Source organism: Ornithorhynchus anatinus, chromosome 5, assembly GCF_004115215.2.
Source record: "Ornithorhynchus anatinus isolate Pmale09 chromosome 5, mOrnAna1.pri.v4, whole genome shotgun sequence".
NCBI classification, from domain to species: domain Eukaryota; kingdom Metazoa; phylum Chordata; class Mammalia; order Monotremata; family Ornithorhynchidae; genus Ornithorhynchus; species Ornithorhynchus anatinus.
In genome coordinates, this window is record NC_041732.1 from 77753104 (window position 1) to 77770102 (window position 16999).

General features: G+C 51.7%; 1 protein-coding gene across 4 annotated transcripts in view; it reads right to left on the minus strand.

The window, feature by feature from the left end:
• KIF17 (kinesin family member 17) overlaps window positions 1-7799 on the minus strand; it is a 73653-nt gene extending 65854 nt beyond the window's left edge. Inside the window, exons 1-2 of one of the 4 annotated variants that reach the window (XM_029066227.2) lie at window positions 7697-7799; window positions 6343-6621 (exon numbers count right to left, since the gene is read on the minus strand). In XM_029066227.2, the coding sequence (XP_028922060.1) occupies window positions 6343-6573 (231 nt within the window). In that variant the 5' untranslated portion in view covers window positions 6574-6621; window positions 7697-7799. Of the gene's footprint in view, window positions 1-6342; window positions 6825-7696 lie in introns of those variants that run through there. The other 3 variants (XM_029066229.2, XM_029066230.2, XM_029066231.2) reach the window with 3 other exon arrangements.
• Between the last annotated feature and the right edge of the window lie 9200 nt (window positions 7800-16999).

Consider the following 16999-nt stretch of genomic DNA (forward strand, 5'->3'; position numbering starts at 1 on the left):
TATTCACCCCTCCCTCAGCCCCATGACACTTCTGTACAGATCCATGATTTATGCATTTCTTATTTATTATTCTTTCTATTAATGTCTTCCTCCTCCCGTTAAACAGTAAGCTCGCTGTGGGCCGGGAGCATGCCTCCCAACTCTGGTATATTGTACTCTCTCAAGTGCTTAGACCAGTGCTCTGCACACAGTAAGTGCTCAATAAATACGATTGATTCTAAGGACCACAAGGATGGGGCCAGGAGTGTTGCCAGAAGCAAGGCTGGGGTAATAATAATAATAATCATGTTGGTATTTGTTAAGCGCTTACTATGTGCAGAGCACTGTTCTAAGCGCTGGGGTAGATACAGGGTAATCAGGTTGTCCCTCTTGAGGTTCACCATCTCAACCCAATTTTACAGATGAGGTAACTGAGGCATAGAGAAGTGAAGTGACTTGCCCACAGTCACACAGCTGACAGGTGGCAGATCCGGGATCCGAACCCATGACCTCTGAGTTCCAAGCCCGGGCTCTTTCCACTGAGCCACGGGGAGCGGAACCTGGAGCGGAGCCAGGAGCAGGGCTGGGGTCAGAATCAGGAGAAGATCCAGGAACAAGGCCAGGGCCAGGGTCAGGAGTCGGGCTGGGACCAGGAGCCTGGTATAGTGGATGGAGCACGGGCCTGGGAGTCAGAAGGTCATGGGTTCTAATCCTGACTCTGCCACTTGTCTGCTGTGTGGTCTTGAGCAAGTCACTTCACTTCTCTGGGCCTCAGTTACCTCATCTGGAATATTGGGCTTGAGACCGTGCGTCCCACACAGGACAGGGACTGTGTCTAACCTGATTTGCTGGCATCCACCCCAGCGCTTAGTACAGTGCCTGGCACATAGTAAGTGCTTAACAAATATCAGAATTGTTGTTACTGTAGGACCAGGATCGCAGCCAGGACCTGGAGCAGGACCCAGAAGCGGGACCAGAAGGAGGGCTGGGAATGGGGCCAGGGCTGAGGCCGGGACCAGGAGTGTGGCCAGGGAAGGAGCCAGGAGCGAGACCAGGGCCAGGGCCAGGAGAGGCCGGGGCCAGGACCAGAAGTCCAGCCAAGAGAGGGGCCAGCAACAGGGCTAGGGTCAGGGCCTGGGCAAGGAGCGGGGTAAAGAGCAGGCCAGGAATGACACGAGGGCCAGGGGGCAGGGCTAGGAATGGAGCTGGGCTGGGGCCAGGGTGGGTGGGCTAGTGCCAGGGCCAGAAACCAGGGCTCTTGGCTCTCCAGGCACCCCTTGCCCTCCCGAGACTTAGTCATTACCTTCTAAGGGGCCCATCCCCCCAGCCAAGGGACTCTGACCTCCTCTGCTTCCAGAGAAGCAGCTTGTGCCAGCAGAGAAGTCAAAGATCTGACTCAGTGACAGTGGTGAAGTTTTTTGAGCACTAGATCCCCACCATGGAGGGGGACGGGTGCCCAGGGTTGCGGCCGGCTGCGGCCTTAGAAATTACTACTATTATTATTATCACCATCGTTATTGGATTTCTTAAGTGTGTAGTGTACGTCACTCTAGGACATGACAAGTGCTCGGACCAGGGTGGTGGCCCTTTGGGTGATAATAGTAATAATAACAACAATAATAATGATTGCGGTATTGTTGAAGCACTTACTATGTGCCGGTAGCAGTGGGGCAGGTATGAACTAATCAGGTTGGATTCAGTCCCTGTCCCACTTGGGGCTCGAAGTCTTAATCGCCCTTTTGCAGATGAGGTAACTGAGGCACGGAGAAGTGAAGTGACTTGCCCAAGGCCACACCGCAGACAAGTGGCGGAGCCGGGATTAGAAGCCAGGTCCTCTGACTCCCGGGCCCGGGTTCTATCCACTTGACCAAGAAGAAGGGGCAGACTCTGGAAATGTTGTGGATGAAAACATGGAAGGTTTAGCAACGGACTGAATACGGGGGTTAAAAGAAAGAAAGGAGTCAAGGATGGTGTCTCATGAGCTCTGGTTCGGTATATATTTTTTTGCCTGACGTTCAACTGTCAAAATGCACGATTCCTCCCAGTCTCCACTCCTTTTCCCCAAATGGCTTCCTGCTCCGGCCCCCTCCTTCCAACTCCCTGCTCTCCATCCCCCCTATTTGATTTCTCCCTCCCTCCTCCTTCCCCCGCTGGCTTGCTTAGGCTGGCAAACCCCCTGACTGGCACCTGCCCCTGATGCTCCTGAAGCCTGCCGCACTGCTGGTATCCAGGGGGCAGGAAGGAGGAAGGAAGGGGCAGGGCAAAGAGCCCAGGGCCCGAGGAGGGTCAGGAGCACAGAAGCCGTGCCTGGTTGGGGAGGAAACGCAGTCGGGGCTAAGCCTCCCTCCATCTTGCCGCCAATCCTAGAACGGGGGTTGCCTTAAGGGGGAAGGGGCAGAGCCCAAATTCGCACTCCCACTGGTTATAAATAATAATATTGGTATTTGTTAAGCGCTTACTATGTGCAGAGCACTGTTCTAAGCGCTGGGGGAGATACAGGGCGATCAGGTTGTCCCACATGAGGCTCCCAGTCTTAATCCCCATTTTACAGATGAGGTAACTGAGGCACAGAGAAATGAAGTGACTTGCCCACAGTCACACAGCTGCCAAGTGGTAGAGCTGGGATTCGAACCCATGACCTCTGACTCCCGAGCCCAGGCTCTTTAGTACAGGGTCCGGCACACAGTAAGTGATCAACGAATACCACTTGATTCAACTCAGTCCCTGGATATCTCCACGTCCATCTAACTGGTTCCTACAAGATGCTCCGTTCTGGCGAGAGTAGGAGCCCACACAAACATCCTCCACGGCAAGTACTAGAATGATCTCTCTCTTTTTTTTTAAATGGTATTTGTTCATTCATTCAGTCGTAGTTATTGCACGCTTACTGTGGGCAGAGCACTGTATTAAGCACTTGGAAAGTATAATTCAGCAATAAAGAGAGACAAACCCTGCCCACAATGGATTTACGGTCTAGATGAGGGAGGGAGACATCAAAGCAAGTAAATAGGCATCGATAGCATCGATACAAATAGAATTATAGATATATACACATCAAAATGAGTAAACAGGCATAAATAGAAATTATAGATATGTACATATATACGCAAGTGCTGTGGGACGGGGGGTCGGTAGAGCAAAGAGAGCGAGTCGGGGCGAAAGGATACGAATAGATACAAACTAATCAGGTTGGTCATAGTGCTTGTCCCACATGAATGAGGCTCACAGTCTTTATCTCCATTTTACAGACGAGGAAATTGAGGTACAAAGAAGACAGGTGGCTTTCCCAAGCGGACAAGTGGCTGAGACAGGCTTAGAACCCAGTCCTTTCATTCATTCATTCATACAATAGTATTTATTGAGCGCTTACTATGTGCAGAGCACTGGACTAAGCGCTTGGAATGGACAATTCGGCAGCAGAGAGAGACCATCCCTGCCCAATGACAGGCTCACGGTCTAATCGGGGGAGACGGACGGACAAAACAAGACAACATCGCCACAATAAATAGAATGAAGGGGATGGACACCTCATTAACCAAATAAATAGGGTAATAAAAATCTATACAAATGAGCACAGTGCTGAGGGGAGGGAGGGGGGGAGGAGCAGAGGGAAAGGGGACTTAGCTGAGGGAAGGTGAAGGGGGAACAGAGGGAAAAGGGGAAGCTCAGTCTGGGAAGGCCTCTTGGAGGAGGTGAGCTCTCAGTAGGGCTTTGAAGAGGAGAAGAGAGGTAGTTTGGTTAGTCCTTCTGACTCCCGGGCCCGTGCTCTATCCACCAAGCCATGCTGCTTCTCTCCTCCACCCTGGGGACTGGAGTCCTCACCCTCCATCCCAGGAAGTAGAGCCCGTCCTCCTCCAAGAGAGAAGAAAACAAATCCATATCCCATGGGAGAGCGGGATAGGTAGCTCCTAATTTGGGAAATTAGAAGAAAACAAATCCATAGCCCATGGGAGAGCGGGATAGGTAGCTCCTAATTTGGGAAATTAGAAGAAAACAAATCCATAGCCCATGGGAGAGCGGGATAGGTAGCTCCTAATTTGGGAAATTAGAAGAAAACAAATCCATAGCTCATGGGAGAGCGGGATAGGTAGCTCCTAGTTTGGGAAATTAGAAGCTCTCTCCCTACCGGATGTTGGGCTGTTGAGAGTGTTCAGAGACAGCCCCGTTCAAAACAGGGAGCAAAGGATACTACACTCTCCCAAGAGCTTAGTAGAGTGCTCTGCACACAGTAAGTGCTCGAGAGATACGGCCGAAGGAATCTATGCCTGGAGTTCGGCCGAAAGCAGAATCTTCTCAGAAAGGAAGCCCTCTGGCTCATTAAGCCGGAGACCCAGGTAGGGAAGGGGAGAAAACTGTCTGTCCCCGCTCCAGTCTATTCTTCATTCCGCTGCCCGGCTCATCTTCCTGCAAAAATGCTCTGGGCAGGTCACTCCCCTCCTCAGAAACCTCCAGTGGTTGCCTATCGACCTCCACACGAAACAAAAACTTCTCACTCTGGGGTTCAAGGCTCTCCATCACCTAGTCCCCTCCTACCTCTCCTCCCTTCTCTGTTTCCACTGCCCACCCCGCACGCCCTGCTCCTCTGCCGCCCACCTCCTCACCGTCCCCCGTTCTCGCCTCTCCCGCCGTCGAACCCTGGGCCACGTCCTCCCGCTGTCCCGGGATGCCCTCCCTCCTCCCCTCCGCCAAACTCTCTTGCCCTCTTCAAAGCCCTACTGAGAGCTCACCTCCTCCAAGAGGCCTTCCCAGCCTGAGCTTCCCCTTTTCCCTCTGCTCCCCCTTCACCTCCCTTCAGCTAAGCCCCCTTTCCTTCTGCTCCTCCCCCTCGCCCTTCCCCTCCCCTCAGCACTGTGCTCATTTGTAGATATTTTTATTACGCTATTTATTTTGTTGAGGTGTCCATCCCCTTCATTCTATTTATTGTGGGTAAGTTATCTTGTTTTTGTCCGTCCGTCTCCCCCAATTAGACCGTGAGCCCGTTATTAGGCAGGGACTGTCTCTACCTGTTGCCGAATTGTCCATTCCAAGCGCTCAGTCCAGTGCTCTGCACATAGTAAGCGCTCAATAAATACTATTGAATGAATGAATTCTCATCGAGACAGGGGCCTGAGGCCGATTTATCCCAAGGCAACCCTGACAATCTCACATTCACGGCACTACCTCGTGGCTCAGTGGAAAGGGCCTGGGCTTGGGAGTCAGAGGTCACAGGTGCGAATCCCAGCTCTGCCACTTGGCAGCTGTGTGACTGTGGGCAAATCACTTCACTTCTCTGTGCCTCAGTTTCCTCATCTGTAAAATGGGGATGAAGACTGAGCCCCACGTGGGACAACCTGATCACCCTGTATCTCCCCCAGCGCTTAGAACAGTGCTCTGCCCATAGTAAGCGCTTAACAAATATCAACATTATTATTATTATTATTACATCTTCCCTTTCCACTTCCCGAGTCTGCAGCGGCACAGAAGGCAGCTCCGATATCATGCTCCGATGATGAAGTTTCATTCCCAGATGAGGGATGGTCCTGGATCCTCCCATGGAAAAAGGGAAGAGTTTGGAGAGGCTGGAGGCTCCTGTCTTATTTCCGTCCAAACACTCCAACGTTGGAGGGGCTCCCCAGGGTTCAAGTCGGGAGAGACCCGTCGGGGGATCCGACAAGAAATCGTACATTCATGCAATAGTATTTATTGAGCGCTTACTACATGCAGGGCACTGTACTAAGCGCTTGGAATGTACAATGCCCGGGGCCCTGGGCTCCCTCCCTGGGGGACTGGAGCTGCCCCTGTGAAGCGGAGAGGGCATGAGCCCGGTCGTCAGAAGGTCACGGGTTCTAATCCCATCACTGTCACTTGCCTGCTGTGCGACCTCGGCGGCTTGGCTTGTTCATTCCAAGCGCTTAGTACGGTGCTCTGCACATAGTAAGTGCTCAATAAATACTATTGAAGGAACGAATGGCTGTGGAAACAGCCCGGGCTTGGGAGTCGGGAGGTCGTGAGTTCTAATCCCGGCTCCGCCACTTATCGGCTGCGTGACTTGGGGGGGGGGGTCTCTTCACTTCTCGCTGCCTCGGTTCCCTCCTCTGTAAAAGGGGGACTGTGACTGTGAGCCCCAAGTGGGACACCCCGGTTACCCCGCGTCTAGCCCAGCGCTGGGCACATGCTAAGCGCTTAACAAATACCACCATTAAGTCACTTCACTGAGCCCCAGTCACCTCCTCTGTAAAATGGGGATTGAGACCGTGAGCCCCCCACGGGACAGGGACGGCGTCCGACCCCCTTTCCTTGTATCCAGCCCAGCGCTTAGTACCGCGCCCGTCACCGAGGAAGCGCTTAAGGAATATGGGGCATTATCAGGATTGTCATCATCACCTCCACCAGCGGGTAGGCGATCTCGTTGTAGATCTGCTCCGTGTAGTGGTCCAGGGAGTAGGCGCCGTCGAAGGTGAACTGTTTGGGGGGCTGGTCGGCGGCTCCGGGGTTCTGGATGAAGCACTGGCCGCGGGCGCAGTCCACGGTGACCACGGCCTGGCAGTGCAGCTCCTTCTCCCGCTGGTTCATGGGCCGGCAGCGCACCACCACCTTGACGCTCTCCGAGGCCATGGGGCCGCGGCGGGCCGGACACCCGCGCACCCTGCCACCCCCAAGCACCTACCCAAGGACACCGAGACGCACACGCTCAGCCACACACGCCTACCCCCCGACACCTACACGCACCCACACACGCCTACACCCACACCCGCCCAAAGGCACCTTCACCCAGATACCTATACACACACGCAGACACTACCCACACACACCTACACGTGCGTGCACACACACCCTTGCACACCTACCCACAGACACCTACACACACCCAAGCACCTACACCCCACCCCCACAGACACCTACCCAGGCACCTACATGCAAACACACACCTACCCACAGAGAGACACTCACCCACACACCTACCCACAGACACCTATACACTTACACCTACACACAGACACCCACACGGACACCCATCCACAGGCACCTATACACACAGACACCTATACACACAGACACCTACCCACAAGCGCCTACACACACTCTACCCACAGACACTCACCCCCACACCCCTCCACACAGGCACCTATATACACTTACACCTACCTACGGACACTCACCCCCACACACCCCTACACACAGGCACCTATACGCTCTTACACCTACCCACAGGCACCTATACACACAGACACCTGCCCACACCTACACATTGGCACCTATGCACACAGGCACCTATGCACACAGACACCACTGGCACCTGTGCACACAGGCACCTATGCACACAGGCAGCTGCTCACACCTATACAAACAGGCACCTATGCACACAGACACCCATGCACAGGCACCTATACACACAGACACCTGCCCACACCTATACAAACAGGGACCTGTGCACACAGACACCCATGCACAGGCCCCTATACACACAGACACCTGCCCACACCTATACAAACAGGCACCTGTGCACACAGACACCCATGCACAGGCCCCTATACACACAGACACTTGCCCACACCTATACAAACAGGCACCTATGCACACAGACACCCATGCACGGGCACCTATAGCCACAGACAGCTAGAGCTAGCCCTCCCCCCAGCGCCCTCCAGCCCAGTGGGCGTGGGGGTCAGAGGGCCGCCCCCCTCCCCCACCCCCGAGGGCAGGTGAGCAGCGAGGCCCAGAGGGGCCGGAGTCGGACCCGAATCCCGGAGCGCGGATAAAGGATCCGGAAGGCCGGCGCCCGGAGCCCCCGGGCGGGAGCCCGGCTCCAGAGGGGACGATCCGCTCCGCGTTTTCGCCGCAACTCCCACGGCCGGCCGGGGCCGGGGAACGGCCGCGCGCGCGCGCGGGAGGCCGCCTGCCCCGTTGCCTAGCGACGGGCGGCGGCGTCACAGGAGGGGCCCCGAGGGAGCGTCTGCGCGCGGAGGATGGCGGGAAACAAAAAAAGGAGACCATGGCCAAGGGGGCGTCCCCCAAGGCCCTTTCAGGGACAAACCCCACGAGCGCTTAACAAATACCAACATTAGTATTATTATTATGTCTATCACACTCCCACCCTGGGCCAATAGCCATCCCAAACCTCTGGGGCCCACAGCAAGTCATCCTGGGGGTGTTTCGCCCCTGAGTGCTTGGCCCACAGGAAGCGCTGAGCAGTCAGGGCTCATGACTTCGAATCCCAGCTCTGCCACTTGTCAGCTGTGTGACTGTGGGCAAGTCACTTCACTTCTCTGTGCCTCAGTTCCCTCATCTGTAAAATGGGGATTAAGACTGTGAGCCCCACGTGGGACAACCTGATTCCCTTGTGTTTACCCCAGCGCTTAGAACAGTGCTCTGCATATAGTAAGCGCTTAACAAATACCAACATTATTATTAAATGCCCATCAGTGTGGCTCAGTGGAAAGAGCCCAGGCTTGGGAGTCAGAGGTCATGGGTTCGAATCCCACCTCTGCCGCTTGTCAGCTGTGTGACCGTGGGCAAGTCACTTCACTTCTCGGGGCCTCAGTTACCTCATCTGGAAAATGGGGATTAACTGTGAGCCTCACGTGGGACAACCTGATGACCCCAGTGCTTAGAACAGTGCTTTGCACATAGGGTATCTGTTAAGCATTTACTAGGTGCCGAGCATTGCTCTAAGCTTTGCTGTTAGTATTGGCACGTCGAGGCAAACAGAAGTCTGGTAGCCCCCAGTGTGACTGTGGACAGCGCACCTAACTTCTCTGTGCCTCAGTTTCCTCATCTGGAAAATGGGGATTAACTGTGAGCCTCACGTGGAACAACCTGATGACCCTGTAACTACCCCAGCGCTTAGAACAGTGCTCTGCACATAATAAGCGCTTAACAAATACCAACCTTATTATTGTTATTCTTACTCAGCCCCATTTTCCAGATGAGGGAACCAAGGCCCGGAGAATTATGATCTGTTTAGGCTTCTCGATGCCTGTCCCCGTTTACACTGTGAGCCCGTCATCGGGCAGGGATGGTCTCTATCTGTGGCTGAATTGTCTATTCCAAGCGTTTAGTACAGTGCTATGCACATAGTAAGCGCTCAATAAATACTACTAAATGAATGAATCTGGATGGTATTGAGACTTGACGACTTGTTTTGTTGTCTGTCTCCCCTTATAGACTGTGAGCCCGTTGTTGGGCAGGGTCCCATCTGCGGCCAAATTGTCCATTCCAAGCGCTTAGTCCAGTGCTCTGCACACAGTAAGCAATAAATACAATTAAACAAACAATTGAATGGTGTATTATTGGTTAAGTGCTCACTATGGGCCGGGCACTGTACTAAGTACCAGGGTGGGTAGAAGCAAATCGGGTTGGACACAGCCCTTGGCCCACGTGGGGCTCACAGTCTCAATCCCCGTTTTATAGATGAAGGAACTGAGGCCCAGAGAAGTGAAATGGATTGCCCAAGGTCACACAGCAGACAAGTGGCGAGTCCAGGATTAGAACCCATGACCTCTGACTCCCAAGCCCAAGCTCTTTCCTCTGAGCCACGCTGCACATAGTAAACACTTAACTAATACCATCACTAATTAATTTGTACCTACCCCAGAGCTAAGAAGAGGTCTTGACCCAGAGTAAGTGCTTAAGACATACCGTAGTAAGAAAAGAATCAGAGTTTAAAACTCCCCATTTTACAGATGAGGTCACTGAGGCACAGAGAAGTGAAGTGACTTTGCCCAAGGTTACACATCTGAGAAGTGGCAGAGCTGGGATTAGAACCCAGGACCTGTCTAGTGGCTAAACCACGGGCCTGGGACTCAGAAGGTCATGGATTCTAATCCCGCCCACACCACTTGTCTGCTGCATGACCTTGGGGAAGTCACTTTGCTTCTCTGGGCCTCAGTTACCTCATCTGTAAAATGGGAGTTAAGACTCTAAGACTATGCGGGACAGGGACTGAATCCAACACGATTTATTTGTATCCACCCCACCCCAGTATCCACCCTTAGAACAGTGCCTGAAACATAGAAAGCGGTTAAGGAGTGCCCCAATTATTATTATTATTATTATTAACAACCTCGTCTCTGACCCCTCTCCACCGCAGCCATGGAGGCCCAGGCCCCATTCATTCAATCGTATTTATTGAGCGCTTACTTGTGCAGAGCACTGTGCTAGGCACTTGGGAGACTACAACATAGCAATAAACACATTCCCTGCCTACCGCGAGTTTAGAGTCTAGAGGGGGAGACAGATATTAATCTAAATAAAATGACAGACATGTGCAGTCGTGCCGCGGGGGTGGGAGGAGGGATGAATAAGGGGAGCAGGTGAGGGTGATGCAGGAGGGAGTGGGAGAAGAGGAAAGGAGGGATTAGTCAGTTTAGTCTAACAGTCATGAGCAGGGAATGTTTCTACCAACGTGTCTGTTATTCCACCGTGACTTTGGCCCAGTCACTTCACCTCTCTGTGCCTCAGTTCCCTCATCTGTAAAATGGAGATGAAGACTGTGAACCCCCACGTGAGTTGGGCGGGGATTGTCTCTATCTGTGGCCGAACTGTACATTCCAAGTGCTCTGCACAGAGTAAGCGCTCAATAAATACGATCGAACGAATGACAACCTGATGACCTTGTTTCCACCTCAGTGCTTAGAGCAGTGCTTGGCGCATAGTAAGCGCTTAACAAATACCAACATTATTATTATTATTACCATACTCTCCCAAAAGCTTTGTACGGTGCTATGCACACAGTAAGAGCTCAGTAAATATGACTGATTGATTGATTGATTGGCTGCCCACCAGGCAAAAACCCCAACTGGTGGGGGTGAGGCGAGGACGAGGAAAGGGAGGTGGTGCGGAAAAAGGATTAAGGAGGGGGAAGTGGAGGGAGGAGCGGGGGACAGAGCATTATCTAAACTCCCTTCACTTAACACTGTTTTTTGGGTGCTTTTTTTTAACGGAATTACATTACCCGCTTACTACGTGCCAAATAATGGGGTAGATAATCAGGTTGGACACCATCCGTGTCCCACATGGGGCTCACAGTCTTATTCCCAAGCGCTTAGTACAGTTCTCTGCACACAGTAAGTGCTCAATACATACAATCGAATGAATGAAATCCCTATTTTACAAATAAGGTAACAGACAGGGAGAAGTTAAGTGACTTGCGGAAGGTCACCCAGCAGACAAGTGGTGGAGCCAGAATTAGAACCCAGGTCCCCCTGACTCCTAGGCCCGTGCTCTAACCACTAGCCCGCCCTGCTTGGCTCCTGGCTCTCCTCCCACCTGCTGGGCTTGGCTTCCTCTTCCTCAATTGTAGGAGTCCTTCAAGGTTCAGTGTTGGGGGTCCCTTCTATTGTCAGTCAGTCAATCGTATTTATTGAGCACTTACTGTTTGCAGAGCACTGTACTAAGTGCTTGGGAGGGTAGAGTTCTATTCCCCATCTAATAATAATAATAATGCTGGTATTTGTTAAGCGCTTACTATGTGCAGAACACTGTTCTAAGCGCTGGGGTAGATACAGGGCAATCAGGTTGTCTCACGTGAGGCTCACAGTCTTCATCCCCATTTTCCAGATGAGGGAACTGAGGCCCAGAGAAGTTAAGTGACTCGCCCAAGGTCACACAGCAAAGTGGCAGAGCAGAGATTAGAACCCATCACCTCTGACTCCCAAGCCCGGGCTCTTGCCGCTAGGCTATGCTGAATTCATTCATTCATTCATTCATTCATTCATTCAATAGTATTTATTAAGCATTTACTATGTGCAGAGCACTGTACTAAGCGCTTGGAATGTACAATTTGGCAACACATAGAGACCATTCCTGCCTGATGACGGGCTCACGGTCTAATCAGAGAGATAATAATGATGGTATTTGCTAAGTGCTTACTATGTGCCAGGCACTGTTCTAAGCGCTGGGGTGGATTCAAGCAAATCAGGTTGGACACGGTCCTTGTCCCACATAATAATAATAATAATGCTGGTATTTGTTAAGCGCTTACTATGTGCAGAACACTGTTCTAAGCGCTGGGGTAGATACAGGGCAATCAGGTTGTCTCACGTGAGGCTCACAGTTAGTCCCCATTTTACAGATGAGGGAACTGAGGCACAGAGAAGTTAAGTGACTTGCCCACAGTCTCACAGCTGACAAGTGGCGGAGCCGGGATTCGAACCCATGACCTCTGACTCCCAAGCCCAGCCTCTTTCCACTGAGCCACACTGCTCAATCCCCATTTTCCAGATGAGATAACTGAGGTCCAGAGAAGTGAGGTGACTGCCCAAGGTCACCAGTAGACACGTGGCGGAGCCGGGATTAGAACCCATGACCTTCTGACTCCCAGGCTCCAGGCTCCTGCCACTAGGCCATGCTGAATGAGAGAGAGGAGTCAAGTTGAATGCCAAGGTTACAGGATTGTGAAACAGGAGAGATAGTGATGCCTTCTGCAGCGTGGCTCAGTGGAAAGAGCCCGGGCTTGGGAGTCAGTGGGCATGGGTTCGAATCCCGGCTCTGCCACTTGGCAGCTGGGGGACTGTGGGCAAGTCACTTCACTTCTCTGGGCCTCAGTTCCCTCCTCTGTAAAATGGGGATGAAGACTGTGAGCTTCACGTGGGACCACCTGATGACCCTGTATCTACCCCAGCGCTTAGAACAGTGCTCTGTACCTAGTAAGCGCTTAACCAATACCAACATTATTATTATTATTATTCTAGGCAGATGGGAGAGTTAGGGGGAGGGCAGGGTTCGGGTGGGAAGGTGAGAAGTTCGGTTTTAGACGTATTTAGTTGGAGGTGATGGGTGATCATCCGAGCGAAGATGTCTTGAAGGCAGGAGGAAAACGCAAGACTGGAGACGTACATTTGGGTATCACCCGCATAGAGGTGGTAGTTGAAGCCAGGGGAGCGAGTGAGTTCTCAAGGTTGTGGGTGCGAAAGGAGAATAGAAGGGGACCCAGAACTGAACCTTGAGGGACCCTCACAGTTAGGAGAAGGAAAGCAGAGGAGGAGCCTGCGAAAGAGACAGGCAGAACACCGCTCTTCCGATCTTCAAGTAATGTTGGTATTTGTTAAGCGCTTACTACGTGCAGAGCACTGTTCTAAGCGCTGGGGTAGATACAGGGTCATCAGGTTGTCCCATGTGAGGCTCACAGTTAATCCCCATTTTACAGATGAGGTAACTGAGGCACAGAGAAGTGCTTAGTACAGTGCTCTCTGCACACGCTAAGTCCTTACTAAGCCCTTAAGCAGCCTGGCTTAGTGGAAAGAGCAGGGGCTCTTAGGACGTGGGTTCTAATCCCGGCTCCACCACGTGTCAGCTGCACGACTTTGGGCAAGTCGCTTAAATCTCAGCGCCTCGGTGACCTCATCTGTAAAATGGGGATGAAGACTGTGAGCCACGTGGGACAACCTGATCACCTTGCATCTGCCCCAGTGCTTGGCGCATAGAAAGCGCTTAACAAATACCATCATCATTATTATTATTAATATGTCAGTCTCCCCCGATTAGACTTTAAGCCCGTCAGTGGACAGGGACTGTCTCTATCTGTTGCCGATTTGTCCATTCCAAGCTCTTAGTACAGTGCTCTGCACATAGTAAGCGCTCAATAAATACAGAAATAAATACAGAAGCAGCGTGGCTCAGTGGAAAGAGCACGGGCTTGGGAGTCAGAGGTCATGGGTTCTAATCCCGGCTCCACCACTTGTCTGCTGTGTGACCTTGGGCAAGTCACTTCACTTCTCTGTGCCTCAATTACCTCATCTGTAAAAATGGGGATTAAAAAATGTGAGCCCTACAGGGGACAATCTGATTACCCTGTATCTACCTCAGTGCTTAGAACAGAGCTCTGCACAGAGTAAGCACTTAACAAATACCTAATTATTATTATTAATAAATACTGTTGCATGAATGAATGAATAATAATAAATGATTGAATGAATGAAGCAACCCCCATCTAACCCCTCAATTTCCCAGCTATTTATTCACCCTCCCTCCTGCTTTGCCTAGGCACTTGGGTCTGTATCCGTAAGCACTTTGATTATCTCCCCGCTCCAGCCCCACATCATCACCCTTAAGCACTCTGGTGATCACCCCACTCCAGCTCCATCATATGTGTGTCCATATCCTTGTACTCTGTTGTTTTCCTTGCCCTTTATTTCAATGTGTGTCTCCCCAGACTGAGCTCCCCGCTTTCCCTCTGCTCCTCCTCCCCTCCTCATCGTCCTTACTCCCCCCCTCTGCTCTTCCCCCTTTCCCTCCCCACAGCGTTTTTGTATATTTGTATATATCATTTACTACTCTATTTTATTAATGCTGTGTATAGATCTATGATTCTATTGAGAAGCAGCGTGGCTCAGTGGAAAGAGCCTGGGCTTGGGAGTCAGCGGTCATGGGTTCGAATCCCAGCTCTGCCACCTGGCAGCTGTGTGACTGTGGGCAAGTCACTTCACTTCTCTGGGCCTCAGATACCTCATCTGGAAAATGGGGATTAACTGTGAGCCTCACGTGGGACAACCTGATTACCTTGTCTCTATCCCAGCGCTTAGAACAGTGCTCTGCACATAGTAAGCGCTTAATAAATACCAACATCATTATTATTATTATTATCTATTTTGATGGTATTGAGGCCTGTTACTTGTTTTGTTGTCTGTCTCCCCCTTCTAGACTGGGAGCCCCTTGTTGGGTAGGGATTGACCCTCTCTGTTGCCGAATTGTACTTTCCAAGTGCTTAGTAATAATAATGTTGGTATTTGTTAAGTGCTTACTATGTGCAGAACACTGTTCTAAGCACTGGGATAGAGAGAGGGTAATCAGGTTGTCCCAGGTGAGGCTCACAGTTAATCCCCATTTTACAGATGAGGTAACTGAGGCCCGGAGAAGTGAAGTGACTTGCCCAGAGTCACACAGCTGACAAGTGGCAGAGCCGGGATACTTAGTACCGTGCTCTACACACAATAAGCGCTCAATAAATACGATTGAATGATTTGTCAGCTCTTTTAGAACAGGGATCATATCTACCAGCTCTATTGCATTGTAATCTCCCAGGTGCTTAGTACAGTGTTCTGCTCACAGTAAGTGCCCAATAAATTCAGCGCTTAGAACAGTGCTCGACACCTAGTAAGCCCTTAACAGATACCCTATGTGCAAAGCACTGTTCTAAGCGCTGGGGGGAATACAAGGTGATCAGATTGTCCCACGTGGGGCTCACAGACTTCATCCCCATTTTCCAGATGAGGTAACTGAGGCTCACAGAAGTGAAGTGACTTGCCCAGAGTCACACAGCTGACAAGCCGGGATTAGAACCCATGACCTGTGACTCCCAAGCCCTCTTTCCACTGAGCCACACTGCTTGCCCTAATAATGAATACTATTGATTGATAGAAGGAAGAGGAGGAAGGGAGAAGAGGGGAGTGGGGAGGGGATGGAAGGAGGGCAGAATGAGATGGCAGAGAGGAGGAGGAGGAGGTGGAGAAGGAGAAGGAGGAGGAGGAGGTGGAGGAGAAGGTGGAGGAGGAGAAAGTGGAGGAGGAGGAGGAGGAGGAGGAGGAGGAGAAGGTGGAGAAGGTGGAGGAGGAGGAGGAGGAGAAGGTGGAGGAGGAGGAGGAGGAGAAGGAGGAGGAGGTGGAAGAGGAGGAGGTGGAAGAGGAGGAGGTGGAAGAGGAGGAGGTGGAAGAGGAGGAGGAGAAGGAGGTGGAAGAGGAGGAGGAGAAGGAGGAGGAGGAGGGCTCGGGATTGAGGAGGGGGGACAGAGCAGCTCAGCCGGCCCTGCAGCAGGGAGGGAGGAGCTAGGGTGAATGGAGGATTTCTCCAGCAGTGCGGTAACATTAGCCACGTACCCGCTCTCATGGTCTCTCCAGCCCCAAAGACGCTAAAATAGGAGACAGGAAAACCAAAAGGAAGCATTCTGCCCACTCCAAAAAAGCAGGGGGGCCTATGCACTTCCCCCACACCCAGTAAACCTCTCCCCTCCTCCCACAGCCCAGGTCCCTGCCCCAAACCCAACAGGAGGCCCCCAGCAATCAATCACTGGTATTTACTGAGCGCTATGTGCGGATCAGGGATTGAGCGCTTGGGAGAGTACAACAGAATTAGCAGATACGCTCGCTGCCGTAAGGAGCTTATCGCAGAGATGAAGGGAGCGGGGAAGGGGCTGGGCCCCAGACCAAAATCGCCCTTCTGCAGCATGTCCGGGTCCGGGGGTAGTGACCAGTCCCACCTGCCAGGAGCTCATCGTGGACTCTACTGTTATCCAGCATGGGTGAAGGAGAGAGTTGATGAGGCAAAAAAGACCCAGGTGTTTTAGATTCCCATTCTTTCTTTTCACTATGGTTTGTCTTAAGCGCTTACTATGTGTCAAGATCTCCTCTTAACTCTGGATAAATACAAATTAAATAGGTTGGGCACAGTCCCTGTCCCACATGGAGTTCACAGTCTAAGTAGTAGAGGAACAAGTCTGGAATCCATGGCTTAGTGGTAAGATCCCGGGCTTGGGAGTCAGAGGAAATGGGTTCTGATCCCAGCTCTGTCACATGTTTGCTGTGTGACCTTGGGCAAGCCACTTCGCTTCTCTGTGCCTCAGTTCCCTCATCTGTAAAATGGGGATTGAGACTGGGAGCCCCACGTGGGACAAGGTCTCTGTTCCACCCGATTTGCTCGTACCCACCCCAGTGCTTAGTACAGTGCCGGGCCCACAGTGAGCGCTTAACAAATAACTTAATAATTCTCTGTGCCTCAGTTACCTCATCTGTAAAATGGGGATTAAGACTACGTAGGACAACCTGATGACTTTGTATCTCCCAGCACTTAGAAGAGTGCTTGGCGCATAGTAAGCGCTTAACAAATACCACAATTATTATTATTTTACAGTTGCGGGAACTAAGGCATAGAGAAGTTAAGTGACTTGCCCAAGGTCACACAGCATTCAAGTGGCAGAGCCGGAATTAGAAACCAGGTCCTCTGACTTCTAAGCCCATGGTCTATCTATGGGCAGGGATTGTCTCTATCTGTTGCCGAATTGTACATTCCAAGCGCTTAGTACAGTGCTCTGCACATAGTAAGTGCTCAA